At 50.9% G+C, this 27,860-nt stretch overlaps 1 protein-coding gene across 1 annotated transcript; it reads left to right on the forward strand.

The window, feature by feature from the left end:
* Window positions 1–365: 365 nt before the first annotated feature.
* On the forward strand, window positions 366–26,651 carry VPS52 (VPS52 subunit of GARP complex). Its single transcript, XM_035107462.3, has 20 exons — window positions 366–501; window positions 6,206–6,287; window positions 8,903–8,955; window positions 9,060–9,135; window positions 9,358–9,425; window positions 10,370–10,545; window positions 10,847–10,997; window positions 11,766–11,866; window positions 12,782–12,914; window positions 13,731–13,788; window positions 15,445–15,578; window positions 16,605–16,760; window positions 17,831–17,949; window positions 18,285–18,408; window positions 21,962–22,057; window positions 22,425–22,532; window positions 23,661–23,726; window positions 24,869–24,980; window positions 25,291–25,409; window positions 26,313–26,651. Exons 1-20 carry the CDS (start codon window positions 472–474, stop codon window positions 26,457–26,459), a joined length of 2,109 nt encoding a protein of 702 aa, XP_034963353.1. The 5' UTR covers window positions 366–471; the 3' UTR covers window positions 26,460–26,651.
* Window positions 26,652–27,860: the final 1,209 nt, after the last annotated feature.

Consider the following 27,860-nt stretch of genomic DNA (forward strand, 5'->3'; position numbering starts at 1 on the left):
AATGGGGTGCCGTCCCATTTCTGCTGGGAAATGCAATTACGTTTCAATAGGTTTTCTATATCTATGGTCCATGGAGCCCGAGTAAGGAAACAAGGAGGTGGAGTGGAAGGTTCTGTGAGAGCATATCTCCTCGCCAGAGGAAACAAGGAGTCCTTTTGGGGGTGTCAAGGGGGGGGGAGGAGGAGGAGGAAGAGGGATGCTCGACCCCCCCCCCCCCAACAACCCCATCGAAGCTTCTGAGCTTCTGCTGCCTTAGCAGCCGACGAAGAGTCCTATCGGGCCACTTCCGCAAAGCGGCCGCTGGGCATTCTGGGGCTTGTAGTTCTTTGTGCCGAAAAACAGGAAGTCCTTCCCCTGGAAGCCCCGGATGAGGAAGGCAGCGGCCCCGGCGAAGCGGAGCCCGAAGAACAGCGGCGGCGGCGGCGGCAGCGGCAGCAGCAGCAGGAGCAACAGCAGCTCCGGGCGGGAGACATGGACGAGGAAGAGGCGGGGGACGGATCGGTGAGGCTCACGGACCTGTCCCCGTTTCCGGTCTCTGAGCCTCCGACTTCCGGTGTCTCATAAATAAAGGACACCCTCCTCTCGGTCCCTCTCTTTATTTTTTTCCTCTTCAATCGCGAAAAGAATATTTGGGCTGGGGGTGGGGAATGTTCTGGTGACCTTTGACCCCGCTCCCCTCAGCCCCACGGCTTTGGCCAATGCGCATGCGCGGAGTGGGGCTTTCCCCTCTGCACCTGTTGGGCTCCTGCCTGTCGCTTTTAGGCCGACGGAGCCCCTTTGGGCTGCAAAGAGAGAAAGCAGGGCAGAAACGCAGCTGGACAAGCCATAACAGGGGAGGTGGGCTGAATAATAATAATAATAATTAATAATAGTGTTGTTGTTGTTGTTGTTTAGTCGTTTAGTCGTGTCCGACTCTTCGTGACCCCATGGACCATAGCACGCCAGGCACTCCTGTCTTGCACTGCCTCCCGCAGTTTGGTCAAACTCATGTTCGTAGCTTCGAGAACACTGTCCAACCATCTCGTCCTCTGTCGTCCCCTTCTCCTTGTGCCCTCAATCTTTCCCAACATCAGGGTCTTTTCCAAGGATTCTTCTCTTCTCATTAGGTGGCCAAAGTATTGGAGCCTCAGCTTCACGATCTGTCCTTCCAGGGAGCACTCAGGGCTGATTTCCTTAAGAATGGATAGGTTTGATCTTCTTGCAGTCCACGGGACTCTCAAGAGTCTCCTCCAGCACCATAATTCAAAAGCATCAATTCTTCGACGATCAGCCTTCTTTATGGTCCAGCTCTCACTTCCATACATCACTACTGGGAAAACCATAGCTTTAACTATATGGACCTTTGTCGGCAAGGTGATGTCTCTGCTTTTTAAGATGCTGTCTAGGTTTGTCATTGCTTTTCTCCCAAGAAGCAGGCGTCTTTTAATTTCGTGACTGCTGTCACCATCTGCAGTGATCAAGGAGCCCAAGAAGGTGAAATCTCTCACTGCCTCCATTTCTTCCCCTTCTATTTGCCAGGAGGTGATGGGACCAGTGGCCATGATCTTGGTTTTTTTGATGTTGAGCTTCAGACCATATTTTGCGCTCTCCTCTTTCACCCTCATTAAAAGGTTTTTTAATTCCTCCTCGCTTTCTGCCATCAAGGTTGTGTCATCTGCATATCTGAGGTTGTTGATATTTCTTCCGGCAATCTTAATTCCGGCTTGGGATTCATCTAGTCCAGCCTTTCGCATGATGAATTCTGCATATAAGTTAAATAAGCAGGGAGACAATATACAACCTTGTCGTACTCCTTTCCCAATTTTGAACCACTCAGTTGTTCCATATCCAGTTCTGACTGTAGCTTCTTGTCCCACATAGAGATTTCTCAGGAGACAGATGAGGTGATCAGGCACTCCCATTTCTTTAAGAACTTGCCATAGTTTGCTGTGGTCGACACAGTCAAAGGCTTTTGCATAGTCAATGAAGCAGAAGTAGACGTTTTTCTGGAACTCTCTAGCTTTCTCCATAATCCAGCGCATGTTTGCTATTTGGTCTCTGGTTCCTCTGCCTTTTCGAAATCCAGCTTGCACTTCTGGGAGTTCTCGGTCCACATACTGCTTAAGCCTGCCTTGTAGAATTTTAAGCATAACCTTGCTAGCGTGTGAAATGAGCGCAATTGTGCGGTAGTTGGAGCATTCTTTGGCACTGCCCTTCTTTGGACTTGGGATGTAGACTGATCTTCTCCAATCCTCTGGCCATTGCTGAGTTTTCCAAACTTGCTGGCATATTGGGTGTAGCACCTTAACAGCATCATCTTTTAAAATTTTAAACAGTTCAGCTGGAATATCATCACTTCCACTGGCCTTGTTATTAGCAGTGCTTTCTAAGGCCCATTTGACTTCACTCTCCAAGATGTCTGGCTCAAGGTCAGCAACCACACTACCTGGGGTGTACGAGACCTCCATATCTTTCTGGTATAACTCCTCTGTGTATTCTTGCCACCTCTTCTTGATGTCTTCTGCTTCTGTTAGGTCCTTACCACTTTTGTCCTTGATTATGGTAATCTTTGTACGAAATGTTCCTTTCATGTCTCCAATTTTCTTGAACAGATCTCTGGTTTTCCCCATTCTATTGTTTTCCTCTATTTCTTTGCATTGCTCATTTAAGAAGACCCTCTTGTCTCTCCTTGCTGTTTTTTGGAAATCTGCATTCAGTTTCCTGTATCTTTCCCTATCTCCCTTGCATTTTGCTTGCCTCCTCTCCTCCGCTATTTGTAAGGCCTCGTTGGACAGCCATTTTGCTTTCTTGCATTTCCTTTTCCTTGGGATGGTTTTCGTTGCTGCCTCCTGTATAATGTTACGAGCCTCCATCCATAGTTCTTCAGGCACTCTGTCCACCAAATCTAAATCCTTAAACCTGTTCCTCACTTCCACTGTGTATTCATAAGGGATTTGATTCAGATTGTATCTTACTGGCCCAGTGGTTTTTCCTACTTTCTTCAGTTTAAGCTGGAATCCTATATAATAATGTCCATGTTGTCCCTGCGTCCAGTTGTCCCGTGTGTCCCTGGGGTACTGCGCATGTACCCCAGAGACACGGGGATTGGACGGAGGGACAATGGCCAACCGCCGCTCCGCCAACCGCCGCTCCGAAGCCCAGTCTCATGCTGGAGGTGCGCGGCGAGGCGGCGGGGAAAAGAAGCGCTCCCCCCCGGCAGCCTTGCCGCGCACCTCCGGCATGGGACGGCGCTTCCTCGGCCGAAGCGGCAGCGGGCGCCGAGGGAAGCCGGCTTTGGCTTGGCGGCGGCGGGAAGAAGGGGAGGAATTCCTCCCCTTTTTCCCGCCGCCGCCAAGCCAGTCCCCGAGCCGAAGTGCGGCGCGGCGGGGGCTTTTCGCCGTTTGCCTTCCCGGAGCGAAGGGGGAGGCAAACAGCGAAAAGCACCTGCCGCGCCGCACTTCGGCTCGGGGACTGGCTTGGCGTGCGCGGCGAGGTGGCGGGGGGGGGAGGAGAAGCGCTCCTCCCCCCCGCCGCCTCGGCACGCAGCACCGACATGGGACAGGGCTTCGGAGACCTTCTCCGAAGCCCCGTCTCATGCGGGAGGTGTGCGGCGAGGCGGCGGGGGGAGAAGCGCTCCTCCCCCCCGCCGCCTCACCACGCAGCGCCGACATGGGACGGGGCTTCGGAGACCTTCTCCGAAGCCCCGTCTCATGCGGGAGGTGTGCGGCGAGGCGGCGGGGGGGGGAGAAGCGCTCCCCCCCGCCGCCTCACCACGCAGCGCCGACATGGGACGGGGCTTCGGAGACCTTCTCCGAAGCCCCGTCTCATGCGGGAGGTGCCCGGCGAGGCGGTGGCGGGGGGGGGGAGAAGCGCTCCTCCCCCCCCCCCGCCGCCTCGGCACGCAGCGCCGGCATGGGACGGAGTTTCGGAGAAGGTCTCTGAAGCCCCGTCTCATGCGGCAGGTGCGCGGCGGGGGGGGGCGGGAGAAGTGCTTCTCTCCCCCCCCCGCCACCTTGCCGCGCACCTCCCGCATGAGACGGAGCTTCGGAGACCTCCGAAGCTCCGTCCCATGCCGGCGCTGCACGACAGCAGCGTTCTAGCGCCCGTTTTTAAACGGGCTGAATTCCACTAGTTTTGCTATAAGAAGCTGATGATCTGAGTTACAGTCAGCTCCAGGTCTTGTTTTTGCTGACTGTATAGAGCTTCTCCATCTTTGGCTGCAGAGAATATAATCAATCTGATTTCGATGCTGCCCATTTGGTGATATCCATGTGTAGAGTCGTCTCTTGTGTTGTTGGAAGAGAGTGTTTGTGATGACCAGCTTGTTCTCTTGACAGAACTCTATTAGCCTTTGCCCTGCTTCATTTTGAACTCCCAGGCCAAACTTGCCAGTTGTTCCTTTTATCTCTTGATTCCCTACTTTAGCATTCCAATCCCCTGTAATGAGAAGAACATCCTTCTTTGGTGTAATTTCTAGAAGGTGTTGTAGGTCTTCATAGAATTGGTAAATTTCACTTTCTTCAGCTCCGGTAGTTGGTGCATAAACTTGGATTACTGTGATGTTAAAAGGTCTGCCTTGGATTCGTATCGAGATCATTCTGTCATTTTTGAGATTGCATCCCATTACAGCTTTTGCCACTCTTTTGTTGACTATGAGGGCCACTCCATTTCTGCTACAGGATTCTTGCCCACAGTAGTAGATATGATAGTCACCCGAACTGAATTCGCCCATTCCCTTCCATTTTAGTTCACTGATGCCCAGGATGTCGATATTTATTCTTGTCATCTCATTTTTGACCACATCCAGCTTACCTCCACTCATGGTTCTTACATTCCAGGTTCCTATGCAATATTTTTCTTTACAGCATCGGACTTTCCTTTCGCTTCCAGGGATATCCGCAACTGAGCGTCCTTTCGGCTTTGGCCCAGCCGCTTCATCAGCTCTGAATCTACTTGTACTTGTCCTCCGCTCTTCCTCAGTAGCATGTTGGACGCCTTCCGACCTGAGGGGCTCATCTTCCAGCGTCATAACTTTTATATGCCTGTTGTCTTTGTCCATGGAGTTTTCTTGGCAGGGATACTGGAGTGGCTTGCCAGTTCCTTCTCCAGGTGGATCACGTTTAGTCAAAACTCTCCACTATGACCTGTCCATCTTGGGTGGCCCTGCATGGCATAGCTCATAGCTTCTCTGAGTTATTCAAGCCCCTTCGCCACGACAAGGCATTGATCCATGAAGGGGAATTAATAATAGTATTTTACATTATTTGCACCCTGCCTATCCGGTTGAGTCACCCCAGGCTCTCTGGGCAGCTTCCAGCATCTACAGAAACATAATGAACCATCAGATGCCTCTGATCTGCCCCTTGAAAGCAGCCTTTGGGTCTGGTCCATTCCGTGTGGCAGAACCTTTGCACTTTGGAACTCCCTGCTTCTTGACACCAGGCAGGTGCCTTCTCTGCGCTCTTTTCTGCACCAATTGAAGTTGCCTTTGTTTAAACAAGCCTTCCAGGTGTCCAGAAAATCTGTATGTGTTTCTATTGGCTTTAATCTACGGTAGTTTATTCTGCTTTTAACTTTCCGTATGTTTTAAAGTTACAGTTGCAGTTTTTAAAGTGATAATTTTACTGCATTTGTCTTCCTTTCTAAACCACTTGGAGGTTTTCCCCTATAATCAAGCGGTATATAACTTTCATAAAATAAATAAACATTGCTTATATTCTGCTAATTGCACTTATATTCTGCTAATTGCCCTGAGACTGTTTTTTCCTCTGAACAGCCCTGCGGGGTAGAAACTGGCCCAAGGTCGCGCAGTGAGCCTCATGGCTGTGCAGGGATTTGAACCCGGGTCTTTGATTCTATTGCTCTGGACTCCCCACCAGCTCAACTGGCCCTTGATGGAAGCAGCCCTTGCCCACGTAGGGTTACAGCACCAGACTCAAAAGGGCAGCAAAATTTTGGCTCAGACCCTGACCATGTGTCTGCCGGTTAATGGCTTCCTCTCAGTCTGACTTGTGGGGGATTAAAATTGTACGGAATGGGACTGTTTGTGTCTTCCCCTCTGAGCTCCTTGCAGAAAACATTAGCCAGTTGCTGGAGGGGAGAGTGGCTCTTGTGCTCAGATCCTGCTTCCCCCTCGTGGACACGTGGTTGGCCACTGTGAGAACAGAAGGCTGGACGCGCTGGGCTCCTTTCTTGCATCCTTAACCTTCCTTCCTCTGCCCTTTAGGGTCCGAGCGAGGAGGCCTTGCAGCTGAACCTGGGCGAGCTGGACCTGACCTCAGATGAGTTCATCCTGGATGAAGTGGACAGTAAGTTCTCCTCCTCCTTCCCTCTCCTTCAGAGCTACTTGCTTTGGGAAGGGTCCCAAAGGGTCATCTAGTCCAACCCCCTGCAAGGCAGGCGCCACAGGTAGGAATCATAGAATCATAGAGTTGGAAGAGACCACAAGGGCCATCCAGTCCAACCCCCTGCCAAGCAGGAAACACCATCAAAGCATTATTGACATATGCCTGTCAAGCCTCTGTTTAAAGACCTCCAAAGAAGGAGACTCAACCACACTCCTTGGCAGCAAATTCCACTGCCGAACAGCTCTTACTGACCTTTGTTCAAGGGAGGGCCAGGAAACTGTTCCACCTCCTCCTGGAAAGGAAGCAGGGTTCAAAATTAGTGTTTTGTGACTGGCGCGGGTCCATTTGCGATCTCTGACATCTCCACCTGCCTGCGCCCTCCAGCTTCCTTAAGCAGGTGAGCAGAAGAACTGGTTTGTTGCATTTTGGATCCACCTTTTTCTCCAAGGAGCATGTGGTTCAATGAGGGTGGCACTGTTCTCTAAACTACTTATCCTCTTGGGCTTCCCGATCGGAAGGTCGGCGGTTCAAATCCCTGCGACGGGGTGAGCTCCCGCGGCTCGGTCCCAGCTCCTGCCAACCTAGCAGTTGGAAAGCACACCAGTGCAAGCAGATAAACAGGTTCCGCTGCGGCAGGAAGGTAAACGGTGTTTCCATGCACTCTGGTTTCTGTCATGGTGTCCCGTTGCACCAGAAGCGGTTTAGTCCTGCTGGCCACATGACCTTGAAAGCTGCCTGTGGACAAACTCTGGTTCCCTTGTCCTGAAAAGTGAGATGAGCGCCACATCCTAAACTGACACTCTAACCCAGGGGTCCCCAGACTACGGCCCCCGGGCCGGATGCGGTCCAATTGGCCTCCCAATCCGGCCCGCGGCGACGCCCGCTGCCGCTGCTCGCTCTTACGGCGCGCAGCGCGGCGGCGATCTTCAAAATCGGAAAAAATCGCCGAAAATCCTTTGTGCGCATGCGTATGGGCCTCTCCCGACCCAGAAGAGGTAATTTCCGGTGCACTTCCGGGTCGGGGGAGGCCCATACGCATGCGCACAAAGGATTTTCGGCGATTTCCCCCCGACCATGTGCGTGTGCGCATGCGCACGGGCGCGCACTCCCCCGCCCTCTGGCCCGCTGCACACACACTCCCCTGCCCTCCGGCCCGAAGCCTGGTAAGTCTGGGGACCCCTGCTCTAACCCATGGGTAGAGAAACGAAGGCCCAGGGGCTGGCTCAGGCCCAATCGCCTTCTATCAGCGTGTTTTTACATGAGTAGAATGTGTCCTTTTATTTAAAATGCATCTCTGGGTTATTTGTGGGGTATAGGAATTCCCCCCCCCTTCAAAATACACAGGTGAAACTCGGGAAATTAGAATATCGTCGAAAAGTGCATTTATTTCTGTAATGCAACTTAAAAGGTGAAACCAATATATGAGATAGATGTAGGACATGCAAAGCAAGATATGTCAAGTCTTTATTGGTTGTAATTGTAATCATTTGTTGTTAGGCGGGTCAATTATAACAGGAATGTAATTAATGAAATGTAATAGCGATGTTTATTTTTGTTCACTTTTGCATTATTGTAACTATTTGTTTTATTACTGTGGAATTTCCAAAAGAAAGCATTTGCAAAAATAAAAAAAATAAAAAATAATAATAAGTTGCTTTTGAATTGTGGTGCTGGAGGAGACTCTTGAGAGTCCCATGGACTGCAAGAAGATCAAACCTATCCATTCTGAAGGAAATCAGCCCTGAGTGCTCCCTGGAAGGACAGATCGTGAAGCTGAGGCTCCAATACTTTGGCCACCTCATGAGAAGAGAAGAATCCTTGGAAAAGACCCTGATGTTGGGAAAGATTGAGGGCACTAGGAGAAGAGGACGACAGAGGACAAGATGGTTGGACAGTGTTCTTGAAGCTACCAAAATGAGTGTGACCAAACTGCGGGAGGCAGTGGAAGACAGGAGTGCCTGGCGTGCTCTGGTCCATGGGGTCACGAAGAGTCGGACACGACTAAACGACTAAACAACAACAACACAACAATAAGTTGCTTTACTGAAATAAATGCACTTTTCGACGATATTCTAATTTTCCGAGTTTCACCTGCAGTCCAGCCCCCCACAAGGTCTGAGGGACAGTGGACCGCCCCCCCTGCTGAAAAGGTTTGCTGACCCCCTGCTCTAACCACTACACCTCACTGGCTTCCTAGAGTCCTTCCGCAGGTCAATAAATATGGGGAAAGGCAAACGTCTCTTCGAGAAGGATCTGAAATATTTCCCTCGGAGCTTGACTTTATTCTGCGTGGTTTCATTTGATGTTTTAACAGGCTGTAAACTGCGTTGAGATTTTTTTCTTTAAAATATAAAGCAGCATTTTGGGGGAAGCAGGGTTTTTTGGGGGGGGGTGCCTGCCATGAAAACAGGGGGGGGTTCCTGCTGCTAATGCCCTCTGAGTCATGACTAGTGGGAGACCCTTTCTGTCTTGGCACGATTGCTCTGTCACCCCCCCATCATTTTTTGGGGGGGGAGAGGCAGAGCAGCCTTGTCCCCCTCCTGTCCTGACCTTGTTCTTTCTCTCCCCCCCCCCAGTTCACATCCAGGCCAATTTGGAGGATGCTCTGGTGCAGGAGGCGCTGAAGACGGTGAGAGGGGGGAGGTCTGCCAGGGCTGGGAGTTGGGGAAGGGAGAGCATTCCCCCCCTGTGCCCCCCCTCCAGGTGGTGACCCCTCCCCATTCTGTCCCGCAGGGGGTGGACCTGAGGCACTACTCCAAGCAGGTGGAGCTGGAGCTGCAGCAGATCGAGAACGCCTCCATCAAGGACTGTATCCTCAGCAGCAGAAGGGAAGGGTTACAGAAAGGGGAGAGTTGAACGGGGCACTCAGAGGTCCTCTAGTTGAGCCCGTGCAAGGTGGGAGAGTCTCGCCAGAGCCCAGGAACACGTACAGAGCTGGCTTGGCCTGGCTTTCTGCACAGGGGGCGGGGGGGGGGGGCTTTTGTCGGGTGCCTCCTCCCAGCAGGCATTTATCCTTAGCGGCCTCATCCAGACATCAAGGAGAGCAAGAACATTGCATCACTCCACACGCAGATCACGGCCTGTGACGCTGTCCTGGAGGTGAGGAGGGTCCCCCCTCTGTAGGAGCCTTAACTGTGTTTAATCTTATCCTGCCTGCCTTGGGAAGGAGAGAGAGAGAGAGAGAGAGAGAGAGAGAGAGAGAGAGAGAGAGAGAGAGAGAGAGAGAGAATATCACAAAGCTGTATTTCACCCAAGCGCCAGTGGGGGGGGGGCGTCGTGCTCTGCTCTCCCTCTCTGCAATGGCCCGATCTCTGTGTGGGAGCAAGACCCTACCCTGTTCTCACTGTATCACACGGAGGCTCCTCCCTACCAGAATCATAGGATTGTAGTTGGAAGGGAACCCCGGGGGTCATCTAGCCCAACCCCCTGCCACGCAATAATCTCAGCTAAAGAGTTTCTGACAGGTGGCCCTCCACCATTATGTGTTATTATAGTTTTTGTGTTTTTTAAATATTGTGATCCACCCTGAGGTCTGAGGGTATAGGGTGATATACAAAATTGGTTGATTGATTGATTAATTAATTATATCATTGTCGCCATCCAAACACTACTTCAAAACCTCCAAGAGAGGAGAGTCTTACCACCTGCCATCCCACGGTCAAACAGATCTGACTGTCAGAAAGTTCCTCCCGTTGTTTAGTTGGAATCTCTTCTGAAGCCATGGGTTCGAGTCCTGCCCTCCAAACAGCCCTTGACATATTGGAAGATGATGGCTCTCCTGTGAGCACCCCGACAGGGAGGTTCGGGGCAGACAACTGTCTCTCCCACTATCTTTGTCTCACCGCTGCCCACCTGCAGCTCCTCATCGTTCCCAGAGGTAGACTTCTCCTGAGTGAGGAGGTTCTGCTTTAGGCACATTTCCAGGGAGAGTGTCTGTCTCCTTACGCAGCAGGCAAGTGGACTCCTTGCTTCCTTCAGCCATTTCTTCCTAAGCACAACCCCGCCTTTCCTTCCTCCCCCCCCCCCACCGCCGCATGTTGCAGCGCATGGAGGCCATGCTGAGCTCCTTTCAGTCAGACCTGAGCAGCATCAGCTGTGAGATCCAGACCCTGCAGGAGCAGTCGGTGGCCATGAACGTCCGGCTGCGCAACCGCCAGGCCGTGCGGGGCCGCCTGTCCCAGCTGGTGGACGAGCTGGTGGTGCCCAACATCATGATCAGGTCAGGACCGTTCCCCCCCCCCAACCTCTTCCAATGCACGGGGTGCAGGTGGAGGGCGGGAGAAGCGCCAGACGGAAATGTATCCCTCAGAAACAAAAACTGAAAAGTGGATAAGTTCAAATCCAAGCAATATTCACTGCTAGTTAGTCTTTCTGTGTGGCAGCGACTATGCACTCTGGAACTCCCTGCCACTTGAGTTTCAATCTCTTTTTGACTCTTATTTTCAATTTGGGGGGGGCGGGGGACAAGAGGGAAGTCCTAGGGGTGAGGGTGTGACCCTGACCCTGCCTTGTCTTCCCAGCACCATCCTGGAGTCGCCCGTGACGGACCAGGCCTTTCTGGAGCAGCTTCACGAGCTGAACAACAAGATCAACGCCGTCAAGGAGCAGGCTTTCCGTGAGACCATGGCCTGTACGGACGTGACCGACATCCTGGACAAGCTGAAAGCCAAGGTGAGGGGTGAGGGACACCCCCCACCCAGCTGAGCCCCCCCATCACCCCCCCCATTTGGGCTTGGCACCTTGGTGAGGTGTCTCGTCAAACGCAGCCCTTGGCAGGTATCTCCTATCCGTTGGTTGAAGAATGGATTTTTGTTCTTCTGGTTCATCCATGCTGTCCCTTAGCTAGACGGGGATATAATTCAAAAGAATTTTTTCCTCTGCAAAGATAGCATTTTTCCGTCCAATTACTCATTTCTATCACCCTGGCCCAAAAATTTACCAACGTCGGGACATTGTACGAACTTTTTTTAAAAAAAGAAGTGTTGACACAAGGGGAGCAGTTTCTTTTATCCTTCCCAAAGTCTTTGTTTGGTTATCATAGAGGCCAAGTTCCTGTTTTTATGTGTGTTCTATGCCCACATGGCTCCCTCCAGCTAAAACCTGTGTTGTTATTAGTTATTAAATTTCTACCCTGCCCTTCGTGATTGACCTCAGGGTCCGGGTCGGTTCATATGGGGAGAGGCCATCCTCACAGTCCTGAGCTTTTGAAGGCTTTATGGGTCAAAACCCACCCTATGAATTGGACCCAGAAACTATTTGGCAGCCAGCACAGAGATTTGTCAATTCTGGAGTGATTAGGGGGCATTTTTTGGACTGGGAGCTGCTCCATCCTAGCTCTGCGTTGCCCTGGAAGAAAGGCTGAGGCCAGGGGCTCTTCAGGACGCAAGCCCCCCCAAGTCCTCTTCCCTGACCTGCCCCCCTCTCTCCCTCTCCTGCCAGGCAGTAGCCAAGATCCGGGAATTCATCCTACAGAAGATCTACTCCTTCCGCAAGCCCATGACCAACTACCAGATCCCCCAGAATGCCCTGCTCAAGTACAGGTAGGAAAAGGAGGGAGTCTCCCAGCATTCCCTGCTGCTGGCTGGGCCAATAAGAGAGCAGCCTCAGAGTCATTCCCAGAATCCCCTGCTTAGTTTCCTTTTCTGGCCACCCGCTGTGGACTGCAACTCCCAGCAGCCCTTGCTCAGCCCATGCTGATCGGGAACGTCCGGCGCATGTGTGTGTTTGTGTGCCCTGCATTATGACCCCTTGTTTTGTTTTCTTCTTTATTCCATTTGTGTAGCATCCTTTCTCCAAAGATCCCAGGGCACTGTGCAACATTAAGAGCAGGCACCCCCAAACTTCGGCCCTCCAGATGTTTTGGACTATAATTCCCATCTTCCCCGACCACTGGTCCTGTTAGCTAGGGATCATGGGAGTTGTAGGCCAAAACATCTGGAGGGCCGCAGTTTGGGGGTGCCTGATTAAGAGCTTCACTTTTAGAAAACACCTGAAGGCAGCCCTGTATAGGAATTTTTTTTTAATGTCTGATGTTTTATTATGCTTTTTTATTTGTTGGAAGCTACCCAGAGTGTCTGGGGCAACCCAATCAGATGGGTGGCCTGTTGTTGTTGTTGTTGTTGTTGTTTATTTTACACAGCATAATAATAAGATCAGCATAGTAATAGTCCCCCCTGACCTAGATTGTTCAGTGTCCAAAGACCTGGGAATCTTTTTGTCTGGTGCCTAGAGACATGCAATGATGGTGCCACCACAGAAAAGGCCCCCCTCTGGACCTCATGGGGAGGGGGGCGCACAGAGAAGGGCCTTGGATGGCAAGCGCAGGGTCTGGGTCAGCTCTTGGCGGGAAGCTGGTGTGCAAATTCCTCTGGCATCATCCTGGCTCCTGAATTTCCCAGCATGCCTTGCATGTTCCCCCCATCTCTCTCTCTCTCTCTCTCCCCTTCTCTCTACAGGTTCTTCTACCAGTTCCTGCTGGGCCACGAGCGCTCAGTGGCCAAAGAGGTCCGGGACGAGTATGTTGAGACCATGAGCAAAATCTACCTCAGCTACTTCAAGTCCTACACCAGCCGCCTCATGAAAGTGCAGGTGACTTCTGCATTTCCTTTGGATGACTCGCACCATTGAAGAGTAGGAAAGGGCCCAGAGGGTCATCTAGTCCAACCCCCTGCAATGTGGGAAGCTTTGTGGGGCTCAAACCCACGACCCAGAGATTAAGAGCCTCGTGCTCTGCGCCAACCGAACTATCTGCTCTGTTTTTGTCACAAAGGAACACAAAATCATATAAAAAAGTGCTTTGGTAAAGATTCCATGACAAGTCTTAAGAGCAGTGATCGTAAACAGAGGAAAATCAAATGTCAGATAAATAAACTGATGTGGCTTGTGCTAGCTGAGCCTTGGGGATCCTGTCCAACTCTGCAATTCCATGATTTTAAGTACGGTTGCCCAAGGGCTAGAATAACAAAGCCCAAGGAAAAAGCGAGAATAAATGTTGCGTTCACAAAAAGAGATAATTTCAGTGTTACTTGATGGTCGAGTCTAGTTCCAGGTTTGCCAGGCGTGTGATGGGGCTCATCTGGAAAACGTGAAGGAATGCCAAATCACGTAAAATGTGCTTGGAGGTGCTAGGCCTCATGGAAATCTCAAAATGCACATCATTTCCTCCATTGATTCAGTATTCCCTAGTGTGCGGCACGAAGCGCCCGGCGTAAGATTTCGATGTGCTTCCCACCGAGGCGCAATTAATATTTGAGCTGCCAAGATTACATGTGGTGCTTTGCTCAATATATCTATGCTGGCATCATCAAAAGTATTCTGTGTTAATTTCAGATGACAGCCGTCCGTCCATTCCTACCATTCCCTCAAACGCCTTTTCTCTCTCTCTCTCTTTCTCCCTGCCTGCAGTACGAAGAAGTGGCCGAGAAGGACGACCTCATGGGGGTAGAGGACACGGCCAAGAAGGATATCCTTTTTGCAAGGGGGGGACGGACGCTCGCATGGAAGGGGCAGAAAGGCAGGATCAGCTCTGCCCCTTTCCCAGCCTAGCCCCCAATAACGGGGTTGGAATAGATGAACCTTGGGGGGGGGGCCCTCCAGTTGGGCTGGTTGCCATATAGGAGCTTCGAAAGCTGCCTTAAACGTTTCCCTCTTGCAAGGGGCTTGGATCCTGAGCATAACTCTCATCACTTTGTTGTTGTTGTTTAGTCGTGTCTGACTCTTCGTGACCCCATGGACCAGAGCATGCCAGGCACTCCTGTCTTCCACTGCTTCCCGCAGTTTGGTCAGACTCATGTTCGTAGCTTCGAGAACACTGTCCAACCATCTCGTCCTCTGTCGTCCCCTTCTCCTAGTGCCCTCCATCTTTCCCAACATCAGGGTCTTTTCCAGGGAGTCTTCTCTTCTCATGAGGTGGCCAACGTATTGGAGCCTCAGCTTCAGGATCTGTCCTTCGAGTGAGCACTCAGGGCTGATTTCCTTCAGAATGGATAGGTTTGATCTTCTTGCAGTCCATGGGACTCTCAAGAGTCTCCTCCAGCACCATAATTCAAAAGCATCAATTCTTCGGCGATCAGCCTTCTTTATGGTCCAGCTCTCACTTCCATACATCACTACTGGGAAAACCATAGCTTTAACTATACGGACCTTTGTCGGCAAGGTGATGTCTCTGCTTTTTAAGATGCTGTCTAGGTTTGTCATTGCTTTTCTCCCAAGAAGCAGGCGTCTTTTAATTTCGTGACTGCTGTCACCATCTGCAGTGATCAAGGAGCCCAAGAAAGTAAAATCTCTCGCTGCCTCCATTTCTTCCCCTTCTATTTGCCAGGAGGTGATGGGACCAGGGGCCATGATCTTGGTTTTTTTTATGTTGAGCTTCAGACCATATTTTGCGCTCTCCTCTTTCACCCTCATTAAAATTTAAATTAAATTTCACCCTCATCCTTCATGGATCACTGCCTTGTCGTGGCGAAGGGGCTTGAATAACTCAGAGAAGCTATGAGCTATGCCATGCAGGGCCACCCAAGATGGACAGGTCAGAGTGGAGAGTTTTGACTAAACGTGATCCACCTGGAGAAGGAACTGGCAAGCCACTCCAGTATCCCTGCCAAGAAAACTCCATGGACAAAGACAACAGGCATAACTCTCAATACCATCTATTAAATTTATCAGTCACCTTTTTTTTTGCCATTGCAACTCAGAAAAGCCACACGTGCGCACATTAAAAGTGGGGAGGGGCTGCATTTGAAACAGCCCACCTGCTCCCAAAGGCCATCAGTGGCAGCCAAAGGCCTGGCTAGGAATGAAGTGATAATAATAATAATAATAATAATAATAATAATAATAATAATAATAATAGTAGTAGTAGTAGTAGTAGTAGTAGTAAATTAATTATATACACCGCCCATCTGACTAGGTTGCCCCAGCAACTCTGGGCAGCTTGCAGAGATGTAGTGATGGCCCCAGGTGAGCCTCGCAGGGAGAGATTTCCGCAAGTGGGGAGCCACCACCGAGAAGGCCCCGTTCCTGTGCTCCCTTTGGGGGGCACCCACAAGGTCTGGGTGGGGGGTCTGTGGGGGACCGCCTCCCTGGGCATGTTTCTCCCTTGACTCTCCTCTGCCGCCACGCTTTTTCTCAAAGCCGTCCCTCCGGAACCGGAACACCATTTTCACGCTGGGGAACCGGGGCAGTGTCATTGGGGGGGCCGAGCTGGAGGGCCCCATCATCGTCCCCCACTCTGCCCAGAAGAGCGACGTCCGGGTGAGTCCCCCCTCTTTTAACCCCCACCTTTCTGGCTCTCACTGTGGGTCCATTTGCTTTCTTTCTCTTTGCTGTTGTCATTTTGTGGAATTTCTTTTTAAGGGCTTCTCCAATTATTTGGTGTATTTCTACTTCTCTTTTTATGTAAACTGTTTAGAATCGTAGAGTAGGAAGGGGACCCCCCCCAACGGTCATCTAGTCCAACCCCTTCAATAGAGATATATTTTCGTGTGCACGCACACGAAAGCTCATACCAAAATAAAAACTTAGTTGGTCTTTAAGGTGCTACTGAAGGAATTTTTTTATTTTACTTCGACCCAGACCAACACGGCTACCTACCTCTAACCATATTTTCCCCCATTAAGTGTTAGAAACATTTTATAAAGAAACCTGCTGTGTGATTTTTGGCTCAGTTGTGCTGGGTCTCGTGTGCCTTTTATAAAGGTGAGTCTCCCCCTTTGGGGACTGGGCCCTACGAAAAGCGTCTAAATATTAGGGATTCTTGGAGCAGCTGTTTGCACCGCTTTTGAGGCTTATCATCATCATTAATATTAAGTAAATTTGTATCCTGCCCTTTATCCATGGATCTCAGGGTGGTTCACAACATACTGGTAAATGTGGCTCCAGTGGGAGGGAGTTCCACAGGTTACTTCCTTTCAGTTCTAGCGTTAGGGGAGAGGGAGAAAAAACTTCCTCTCTCCACTCTCCTCCAAACTGGGCAGGATTTTACAAATGCCAATCGCACCACCTACCCTACAACGTCCCTTTTGTGGGCTTCTTCCCATTTGGGGACATCGGCTGAGGACAGGCCGGATCCGGCAGCTGGGCTCTCCTTGAGTTCTTATGGAGCGTCTGGCCCAGAGGCATTCTATCTGTATTCCCAGGTTCATTTGGCCCTTGTGAGAAGAGGCCACTGGCCGGATCTAGCTGTCTTCTTGGAGATTGGGCTGCCAGGCAGAGCAGGTATGCCTGCTGCTCTTCTGGTCCTGATCCTGACCCCCTTCTCTTCCCGCCCCTCTCCCCCAGTACCCCTTTGAGTCCCTCTTCCGCAGCCAGCACTTCGCCCTCCTGGACAACAGCTGCCGCGAGTATCTCTTCCTCTGCGACTTCTTCCTGGTGACGGGGACCCCCGCCCTGGACCTCTTCAACGCCGTCATGGGGAAGACGCTCACCATGTTCCTCGTGAGTAGGGGTGCTTGGGGGGAGGCTGCCAGGGACGGAGGAGGGAAAGGGACACCCTCTTTCACGTTCCCTTCCCCCCCTCCCCGAAGCATACACTTCCAAGGAGCATGACTTTGGAACTCCCTGCCTCTTGATACACGGCGGACAACTTCCCTGCTTGCTTTTCGGTGCTGACTGAAAACATTTGGGTTTGTCCGCGCAAGGAGTGGCTGAGGGAACCCAGCCAGATAGGCAGGGTATAAATAATAATAATATTATTATTAAAGTATATGTACACTTTGCATGGAGTATAGCAGCATGTGGAACCCATTTATACAAACTATAGCAGATTAAAAATAAATATAGATGGGCTTGGATAATGAAAATAATAATATCCATATACAGTCGTATCTCGGAAGTCGAACAGAATCCATTCTGGAAGTCTGTCAGACTTCCAAAACCTTCAAAAACCAAAGCACGGTTTCCGATTGGCTACAGGAAACTCCTGCAGCCAATCAGAAGCCGCGGAAGCTGCGTCAGACGTTCAGGTTCCAAAGAACGTTCGCAAACCAGAACACTCACTTCCGGGGTTGCGGCGTTCAGGAGCCAAAACGTTCGAGTCGCAAGGCATTTGACAATCAAGATACGACCATGTTAGATTTGATCATTCTTATAGTAATTTTATAGTAATATAGTCATTTTTAATTTTTATTCCATGTTGTTTATTTTAAGGGCTGTTAAAAAATTAGCAACCCCAGAGTCGGTCACGACTGGACCTAATGGTCAAGGGTCCCTTTACCTAAAAAATTAGTGATAAAAATAAAAATACGTGTTTAGACAACCTGGCACGGATGCTTAGAAATTGGATGTGAATTGTAACCTGTTTTGGTTTCTCAACTGTTGTCTATTTTTTTTTAAAAAAAAACATTTTACCGTTTAATCTTTTTTGGTGAACCGCTTTAAAGTGGGTTCACACAGAGACCATCAAGCGGCGTATAAATTTGTTGAAACAAATGACTAAATTGTGGGCCTGGCCTTTGGGTCTGTCTCTCCCTCCCCCCCCCCCAAAAAACCCCCAACAACAACGGCAGAAGCACATGGACGCTTATGTGAGCGACTGCTACGACAGCATTGCCGTCTTTCTCAGCATCCATATCGTCCTCCGCTTCAAAACCATCATGGCCAAGAGAAATGTCCCCGCCATCGACAAGTGAGTGGGGAAGGGGCCCCACCCCGGGGTGTGTGTGTGTGTCATCCAGTTCAACCCCTTGCAGTTCAGGGATCTCAGCTCAAAAGATCCCTAGCAGACGGCTGCCCGACCTCTGCCTGAGCGCCTCTTCTCCATCCCCTCCTGCTCAACTTCTCCCAGCCTTGTTGGGTTGGGGGCAATGTTCCCCTTGGCCAGCCAGACACATCCAGTCTCCAGCGGGGGGAGGGCGTGGTCCTAAGGTGCTGGATCTCAGGATATCTCTGTCAAATATATGTAAATATAAAGCAAGGGATCCTGTCCGCCCGCTCTCCCCTGCTCCCTGTCTGGACATGCAGGTATTGGGACACCCTCCTGGAGATGCTGTGGCCGCGCTTTGAGCACATCCTGGAGCTGAACATTCAGAGCATCCAGAACACCGACCCCCAGAAGCTGGGCTTCCTCGACACCCGGCCCCACTACGTAAGTCTGGGGAGGGGACGCCACACCATTGGAAAGCCTTCCAAGGGGACCGGGAAGAGTGCTTGCTTTTAGTATGTATTTTGCGTCTTGTGTGTATCAATTCTGGGCTGCATCAATAGGAGTTTGGCATCTAGATCAAGGGAAGTAATAGTACCACTGTATTCTGCTCTGGTCAGACCTCACCTGGAGTACTGTGTCCAGTTCTGGGCACCACAGTTCAAGAAGGATATTGACAAACTGGAACGTGTCCAGAAGAGGGCAACCAAAATGGTCAAAGGCCTGGAAATGATGCCTTATGAGGAACGGCTTAGGGAGCTGGGTATGTTTAGCCTGGAGAAGAGGAGGTTAAGGGGTGGTATGATAGCTTTGTTCAAATATATAAAAGGATGTCATATAGAGGAGGGAGAATGTTGTTTTCTGCTGCTCCAGAGAAGCGGACACGGAGCAATGGATTCAAGCTACAAGAAAGAAGACTCCACCTAAACATTAGGAAGAACTTCCTGACAGTAAGAGCTGTTCGGCAGTGGAATTTGCAGTGGAGTGTGGTGGAGTCTCCTTCTTTGGAGGTCTTTAAGCAGAGGCTTGACAGGCATGTGTCAAGAATGCTTTGATGGTGTTTCCTGCTTGGCAGGGGATTGGACTGGATGGCCCTTGTGGTCTCTTCCAACTCTACGATTCTATGATCTCTGGCAGGCCGGCAGCCTGATAAGCAGTAATGACTCTCCATCAGTTTTATTTTTTAAATTTTAAAATAGATCTTTATTTCCGTTTTTAAAAAAATATTACAAAATATAACAAAAATGGTAACATAAACATCAAAAACTGAAAAATTACAAAACATAAGGAAACCGAATTAAAGAGAAGAAAAATATATAGCAATTACAAATCATAAGAATATATACTCAAAGTAACATTTCCTCTGAACTTATACTCAACATGTTGTTGTTGTTGTTGTTTAGTCGTTTAGTTGTGTCCGACTCTTCGTGACCCCATGGACCAGAGCACTCAACATAATACACTCAACATAATACACATCAAATGATATACAAAAAATTTAAATAAAAGGAAATCCAAATATAACATTTCAAAATTAGAACAAAGAGAGCAAAGGGGGTGGGGGAGAGGAAAAACAAAAGGAAAAGGAAAAGAAAACAAAGAAAAGACAATTACAAAATTAAAATTGAAATACTTCCGACTGTTCACATATCGCTTCCTATATTTTTCTGTACTCGCTTTCTTCAATTCTTATATTTAAACCACCTTCCCCAGGTGTATCTTCTTCCTTTATCTGATAAATATCTCTCCTTATACGTTAGTTAATTTAAGCAAATCACCAAATTGGTATTAATACCTTCTTTTTTTCAGATAGATTTCTACCCATTTCCACTCGTTTTGAATTTTTTGTTTAGGAATATTCCTTATTGCTGCAGTCATTTTGGCTAAATTCATGAATTCTATTAATTTGATTTGCCAATCCTGTACTGATGGAATTCCTTCCCCCTTCCATTTTTGGGCGATGAGCGATGACTCTCCGTCAGTTTTTTGTACATTTATTTACAAGAAAACCACACCCAGAGCACGGCTTTCCGCCTGTTCTCATTAACGACAGTTGATCAGTCTGTATCATCATCCCTCCCCCAACAGGAAGAATGCCAAAATCCCGCTTTTCTTCCTCTTCCCTTCCCTTGCTCTCTGAGCTTCTCCCGTCTCCTAGTACGGGGAATGACCGGCTTTTGTGCCTCCTCCCCACTCCCAGAAGACACAGCCTCGCACTCTGGCTTATCTGCTGGCTGCCTGGCAATGCTCTGGTCACCTTCCAACTCTCCCTCTCCTTAAGAGCTAACAGCGCCTTCCCTGGGAAGGAGGGGGCCGGGCTGCCCTTTCCAGACCTCTGACAGCCAGCTCTCATCTGCAGAGTCGGCCCCTTGCTCGCTTAGCTCAATTTCGGAGGCCAACTCTTCCGCTGCGCTCTGGTGGGGCCACGTTGCTGACATTGTGTTTTTATGCTGCGAGCTGCCCTGAAGTCTTCAGATTAAGGGGGTGGTATACCAATGTAATAATAAATAATAATAATACTAATAATACTACTAATAATAATAATAATAGCAACAACAAAAATGCCATTTGAGGCTTCCCTCCTGGCTGTTTAGAGCCTGGCCTGTGGGAAGAGCGAACCTGGAAGGTGCTGGGCAGTTTGGTGGTTTTATCTTCCCTAAAAATACCGATTTTGTTTGTTGAAAGCATTTTTGCTGGCTGAAAAGAGACTCCCCCAGTGTGGCTTCAAAATGCCTTAGGGGTGGTAAAGGCACCCCCTGCACACACACACACACGCACACGCACGCACGCACACACACACACACCTCAGGCTCACATCTCCAGTTACAGGAGATGTTGGTCTGACGTAGTCATAGAATCATAGAATCGTAGAGTTGGAAGAGACCACAAGGGCCATCCAGTCCAACCCCCTGCCAAGCAGGAAAGACCATCAAAGCATTCTTGAGCACAATTCAAAGTGTTGGTGTTGACCTTTAAAGCCCTAAACGGCCTCGGTCCGATATACATGAAGGAGCGTCTCCACCCCCAGCGTTCTGCCCGGACACTGAGGTCCAGCTCCGAGGGCCTCCTGGCGGTTCCCTCATTACGAGAAGCCAAGTTACAGGGAACCAGGCAGAGGGCCTTCTCGGTAGTGGCACCCACCCTGTGGAATGCCCTCCCACTAGAGGTCAAAGAGAACAACAATTACCAGACCTTTAGAAGGCATCTCAAGGCAGCCCTGTTTAGGGAAGCTTTTAATGTTTGATGGATTTCTGTATTTTAGAATTTCTGTTTTCTTGGAAGCCGCCCAGAGTGGCTGGGGGAACCCGGCCAGATGGGCGGGGTATAAATAATAAATTATTATTATTATTATTATTATTATTATTATTATTATTATTATTATTATTATTATATATGGCTGTCAAGCCTCTGCTTAAAGACCTCTGCTCCAAAGAAGGAGACCACCACATTCCTTGGCAGTAAATTCCACTGTCGAACAGCTCTTACTGTCAGGAAGTTCTTCCTAATGTTGAGGTGGAATCTTCTTTCTTGTAGTTTGAATCCATTGCTCCGGGTCCGCTTCTCTGGAGCAGCAGAAAACAACCTTTCGAAACAAAATAAAAAAATTCCTTCCAGTAGCACCTTAGAGACCAGCTAAGTTTGTCATAGGTATGAGCTTTCGTGTGCATGCACACTTCTTCAGATACTTCGTCTTCACATCTCCAGTACATGACACGAAAGGAAAGAGAGTTGTGGGGGGATGAGGGGGAAAGGAAGCTCAGACCCCAACTTCATCGCTCCTTCCCCACAAGCTTACCTGCAAAACCCGCCCCCGCCCCAATATTTTATTCAAGTTGGCTTCCCTGATCCTCTCTCTCTCCCTTTGATGCAACTGCCTGATGGAAAGGCATCCAGCTTTGGGTGGGAGTTGAGGGAAGACCCTGACAGAGCTGCTCTGGGGTCCACGTTCCTCCCCCCCAACCATGCTCAGCTCCTAGCCCTCTCCCTCCTCCCCCAGATCACCCGGAGGTATGCAGAGTTCTCTTCGGCCATCGTCAGCATCAACCAGACGTTCCCCAACGACCGGACGCTGACTCTGCTGGGGCAGCTACAGGTAAGGCGGGGACTAATTTAGTCATTATTGCCTCTGTTTGGAGCATTTGCACCCCACTCTCCCAGAAAGGGACTTGGGTTCAATCAAAACGAGATACGTAGGCTCTCAGTCTTAAGAAAGAAGAAGAAACAGCAACAGCATGCGAGGGAAGTGCTACAGGGAGGGAAGAGGAAAAACTAAAACTCAGGCAGTAGCATGTAAACCGGTGTCCCTGTTGGCATACACTGGCTTATGGCTCCCTGGCAAATGGGGGGCCTTCAGAGGACCAGGCCCCCACCCCACCCTGTGATGCTGTTGCTTCTTTTTTGGGACGGGGAACCATTTGAAGCACCCACCCCCTTTCTCTCTTTCTCTCTCCCTCTTCCAGACGGAGGTGGAGAATTTCGTCTTGCGGGTGGCGGCTGAGTTTTCCTCGCGCAAGGAGCAGCTCATCTTTCTCATCAACAACTACGACATGATGCTGGGCGTCCTCATGGTAAGTAGTGGTGCCCGAGAGCTCCTGAGCCCCCTGCACTTGGGGGGCTGGAGGCCGAGATCTTCCAGCCCTGGTGGGTCTCTGGTTGACGGGCAGCCGGGCAGCCAGGGTTTCATTTCCTGCTCCCAACGGTTGGACGACGAGAACCCTTGGTTCCTTTTTTCCTCCTGTCGTGAATTAGGCTGTTGAAACCAAGAGAGCTTGAGAACATAGATCCATAGAATCTCAAGGTAACCCTAGTGACCATCTAGTCCAACCCCCTGCAGTGCAGGAATCACAGCTAAATGTGACGATGATGCAGCATAGAACACAAAATACGTATGACATGTATACATATGAACCGCCCTGACGTCCTTTTTTATAATTGACCTCACCTCCAAAGGGGGAGTGGACCCAGGTGGCACTGTGGTTTAACCACAGAGTCTAGGACTTGCTGATCAGAAGGTCGGCGGTTCGAATCCCTGTGACGGGGTGAGCTCCCGTTGCTCGGTCCCAGCTCCTGCCAACCTAGCAGTTCGAAAGCACGTCAAAATGCAAGTAGATAAATAGGAACCCCTACAGTGGGAAGGTAAACGGCATTTCCGTGCGCTGCTCTGGTTCGCCAGAAGCGGCTTTGTCATGCTGGCCACATGACCTGGAAGCTGTACGCCGGCTCCCTCGGCCAATAATGCGAGATGAGCGCGCAACCCCAGAGTCGGTCACGACTGGACTTAATGGTCAGGGGTCCCTTTACCTTTTACCAAAGGGGGATTGTTAGGTTGATATTTATATTTATAATACAGGGATTCAGCGTGGCTTGCAGATAAATTATTATGCATTTTGTGATTTCATGTTGCGAGATCTATGGGCATTGGGTGGAATACAAGCAAACTAAACAAAGATGGTCTCCCAAGACAAGACAGATGACAACCAGTGTCATATGTTGAATATATATAGAGGGGGGGCAGTATACAAATTTGAGTAACGTTAGCATGGCAAAGGTGAAAGATGCCCACCATTCTGCTCCCGCCCTGCCCTGGCAGAGAGGAAGGCCTGGCTCTGCCTGCCAGGGGAGGGGAGGGGGCAGGGGTTGCATAGGCCCCTTTCCCCCTGCCCCACTCTCTGACGCCCCTCTCCCCACCTTCCCAGGAGCGAGCGGTGGAGGAGAGCAAGGAGGTCGAGGGATTCCAGCAGCTCCTGAACGCTCGGACGCAGGTAGGCAAACAGGGTGCGTGGATGGAGCTGCCCCCAAGGAGGGCGCCGTTGCAGCCATGCCGCCCCCTCTCCCGGGTGCTGTGAGTGGTGGGTGGGTGACGAGTTCGAGGCAGGCTCCAGGAAGGTCCCGTGGAGCCAGGCCGCAGTTTCCTCTCCCCGTCTTTGGCCCCCCTCCTTCCAACATGAGGGCTAGGAACTTGAAGCTAATGCAGCACACCACTGAGAATTTATTAGCTGCCCTTGAGGGGAGGGGTGGTCCCTCTGGTGGGGGACCCTCTGCTCCTTCGTGGGTACTTTGTCCCAATCCCGCACTCGGCTCTCACCTGCGGCTCCTAGAAGCTGCCGGCATGCAACAGCAGCCACAACCCAGGGAACGGCTTCGACTGGCTGGCTGAACCAGGCGAGGGGCGCCGAGGGGTCTCAATCCCTCTGGGAGTCGGGGGCTTCCCCTTCGTGCAAAGACGGATAGAGCAGGCGAGACCAAGAGGTGGTTTTCTGCCTGTGCTCCTAGAGGGAAGGGCAGGGCAGGTGGGGTTTGCCAGTCTGGGGAGGGAGCCCATCCAGGAGAAGGAAGGCCCTGGTCCTGAACATCCGCTGCATTGCAGGAGATATTGGGAAGAAGAAAAGGCTTGCGTCATTTCGGGGCCCTGAACGCAGCAGAAATGTGTGACGCTGCAGTTATGAGTCGCCGCAGGAGGGGCTGTGATTCTCCAGCGGTTGGACTTCATTCATTCCATTGCCAAAGACAAACCTGAGGTCCCAGCACTAGAAATTTGGGGAAGCCCTTTAAAACAGCGCTGGAAGCACGTGAATGGGGTGGCCCTAGGGGGAGCTTGGTCCCTGAGACGCCTATAGGGCTCGGAGGGCATTTGAGCTTCCCCAAAATGCCAGTGGGGCTCTCCAGGGGGGAGCCAATTGTGATCTGGGTCCCTCCAGAGGTTCCCTTCACCCCCTGTGTTGTACAGCCTCGTTTGCCGGGGCTTCTGGGAGATGGAGCCCAGTGGACGGAAGGCGGTTCCTCTGGGTGTCTCTTCCATCCTTCCTCCTCTCTCTCTCTCTCTCTCTCTCTCTCTCTCTCTCTCTCTCTCTCTCTCTCTCTCTCTCTCTCTCTCTCTCTCTCCCCGGCCCTTTCTCCTTTCCAGGAGTTCATCGAGGAGCTCCTGGCGCCCGGCTTTGGGGGGATGATTGCCTTTGTGAAGGAGGCGGAGGCGCTGGCAGAACGAGGCCAAGTGGAGAGGCTGCGCGGGGAGGAAGGTGAGGGGCCTGGCAGGTGGGGAGAGGCAAGGAGGCAGGAATCCTGGAGTTGGGACCTCTGAGGGTCATCCAGCCCAACCCCCTGCAGCACAGGGAATATTTGGCCCAGCATGAGACGTGAACCCACAACCCTGAGGTTCAGAGTCTCGTGTGCTACCGACGGAGTGATTTATGGAGTTGTAGGGTTTGAAGGGGGTCCCCCAAGGGTCATCCAGCCCCCCCACCCCCACCCCATGCAATGCAGGTTTAAAAAACATCCCGGAGGAGAGTCCCTCTTCAATGCTTCCCTCCCCCCCATCTCTCCCCTCAGCCCGGGTGACGCAGCTGGTGCGTGGCTTCGCGGGGACCTGGAAGGCAGCGGTGGAGTCTCTCAGCCAGGACGTGATGCGTTCCTTCACCAACTTCAAGAACGGCACCACCATAATCCAGGTGGGCCCCGTGGGCATGGAAGGGTTAATGGGGCCATGGGGGGAGGAGGAAGGGGGTGTCCACAGCCCCCCCCCCCATTGAAAAGAAAGAGGGCAGCCCCTTGGCTTGTGGAAGCTGTACCCCGTGCAACTTCAGGAAGGGGAGGAAGGGCGTGCGGGGCCTTGTGTGTGTCCGCCCCCCATGCAGCATCCAGATATTCCCTTAAATCCCCCACACACACACCAGGGAATAGGGCAGGATTTGGCTGAGGTCATAGAATCATAGAATCATAGAATCATAGAATCATAGAGTTGGAAGAGACCACAAGGGCCATCCAGTCCAACCCCCTGCCAAGCAGGAAACACCATCAAAGCATTCCTGACAGATGGCTGTCAAGCCTCTGCTTAAAGACCTCCAAAGAAGGAGACTCCACCACACTCCTTGGCAGCAAATTCCACTGCCGAACAGCTCTTACTGTCAGGAAGTTCTTCCTAATGTTTAGGTGGAATTTTCTTTCTTGTAGTTTGAATCCGTTGCTCCGTGTCCGCTTCTCTGGAGCAGCAGAAAACAACCTTTCTCCCTCCTTTGGTCCCCCAGTCGCAGATCCCAGAAATCTTCTTTAAAATTCCCCATGCTCTCTCCCCACCCAATTTCAAATGGTTCTTGCACACACACACTAAAAAAGCTTCTACAAGCTTCCTGCTTGTAGAATCCCAGAGCTGTAGAGTCGGATGGGACCCCCAAAGGTCATCCAGCCCAACCCCCCAGCGCTTAGCCCAGGGTGTTTATCTGTCGCTTCTGGGGGGGCTGGGCAGTTGGCTGTGTGCTTGTGTGTTCTCTAGGGTGTGGGTGTGTGCCTGTGTCCTTCTCCCCACCCCACCCCGTGTCTCTTATCTCACCCCCCTGCCCCCCCTCTCCCCACAGGGGGCTCTGACGCAGCTGATCCAGTATTACCACCGCTTCCACAAGGTCATGGCGCTGCCCCCCCTCAAAGCCCTCCCCGTCCGCTCCGAGCTCATCAACATCCACCACCTGATGGTCGAAGTCAAGAAGCACAAACCCAATTTCTGAGCTGGGGGGGGGGTGGCTTTGTGCATGGCGGGTTGTGTTTTGGGGGGAGAGGCCATATCCCTGCTTCACCCCCCACCCCCTCTCATCACTCCATGATCTCCGTGGGGGGGGGCAGCCCTGTTTGGGGACGGTGTCTCCTGTTTGTCTCTCTGTCTTGCTTTGTACAGTGGAAATAAATTCTCTAGCAACTCACACCTGGGATCCATTGCCTCATTGCTGGGAGGAAAAGAGGGAGCAGGGAAGTTTCATTTCTGTGCAAGAGAATCACAGCGCTGGAAGGGGGCCTAGGGGTCATCTAGCCCAACCCCCGAGAGAACAAGAGAGGGGATGTGTGTTTGTGTGCAAAGAATGAGGACCTGATCAGAAGCCAGCGAGCAGTATTCGAACACAAGAGCCCTCTCCCCTGCCGTGGTTTCCAGCAACTGATATGCGGAAGCATTTGTTGCCTCTGCTGGGGAGGGGCAGAGCACAGCCATCCTATTAGCCATCCAGGTTGGTTGCTTCATCTTGTGGCAGCGGGTTCCGCAGGTTAACAGTGCCCTGTATGCCTAAGTCCTTTTTATCTGTCCTGAATCTCCCAGCCTTCAGTTTCCTTGCTTGCCCACCGGTTGGCTGGATCCAGAGGCTGGTTGTTGTGGAGCGTTAGGAACCGAGGCCAACCCCCTCCTCCCCACAAAGACACCTGGGGGCAGGGGTGCCTCCCTCAAACCCCCTGCAGAAGGCTTTAGTTGACCCTTACCTGGGAGGGTGCATTATTTGGGGTGTACGAAAGCGAAACTCCAGTGGACGGGCAAAGGCGAGGAAATAATAACGGAGCCGAAGAAAGCAGCAAAATTATAGATGATCTATTAGGCACCATACAATTTAAAACAATTACTTACAAAACATTACATGGTTGGGTCGCCTGCTTCCAGCACCAGGGGGCGGCCCCTCTCTTGCTTTTTAAGAAAACAAAAAAGCCAAGGAGGAGCTTTTGTGTGGAGGGGTGGAACCCCTTTCAAATGAGGGGGGGGGGAACTTTGCAGGCGGCCGAGAGAAAATAAATTTATTTTAAACTTCCCAAGCACCAAAAACTGGATGTGAAACTCGCCTTTTTCCGTCTTCCATTAAGAAGAAAAAAAAGGCAGCAGGAGATGAAAATAGACTTTTTTTCTTATATCCACTCCTTTAAATAATATAATTAATTAATTTATTTTTTTCTCTTTATAAAACAAAACAAAGCACACAGTTTTCCTTTCTGGTCTTTGGAGCTACTTTGGGGGCGAGGGGAAGTTGGGGAGGCGGAAGACGCTTCTTAGAAGCACACAGAACGTTGGGGAGGGGCTTGAAAGTTTAGCAAGGGGGAGGGGAGGGGGCTGAATTCCTGGCGGGACACTAATTTGTGCAAAAGGGGGGAACCCT

The sequence above is a fragment of the Zootoca vivipara genome, chromosome 2, assembly GCF_965207765.1.
Source record: "Zootoca vivipara chromosome 2, rZooViv2.hap1.1, whole genome shotgun sequence".
NCBI lineage: Eukaryota > Metazoa > Chordata > Lepidosauria > Squamata > Lacertidae > Zootoca > Zootoca vivipara.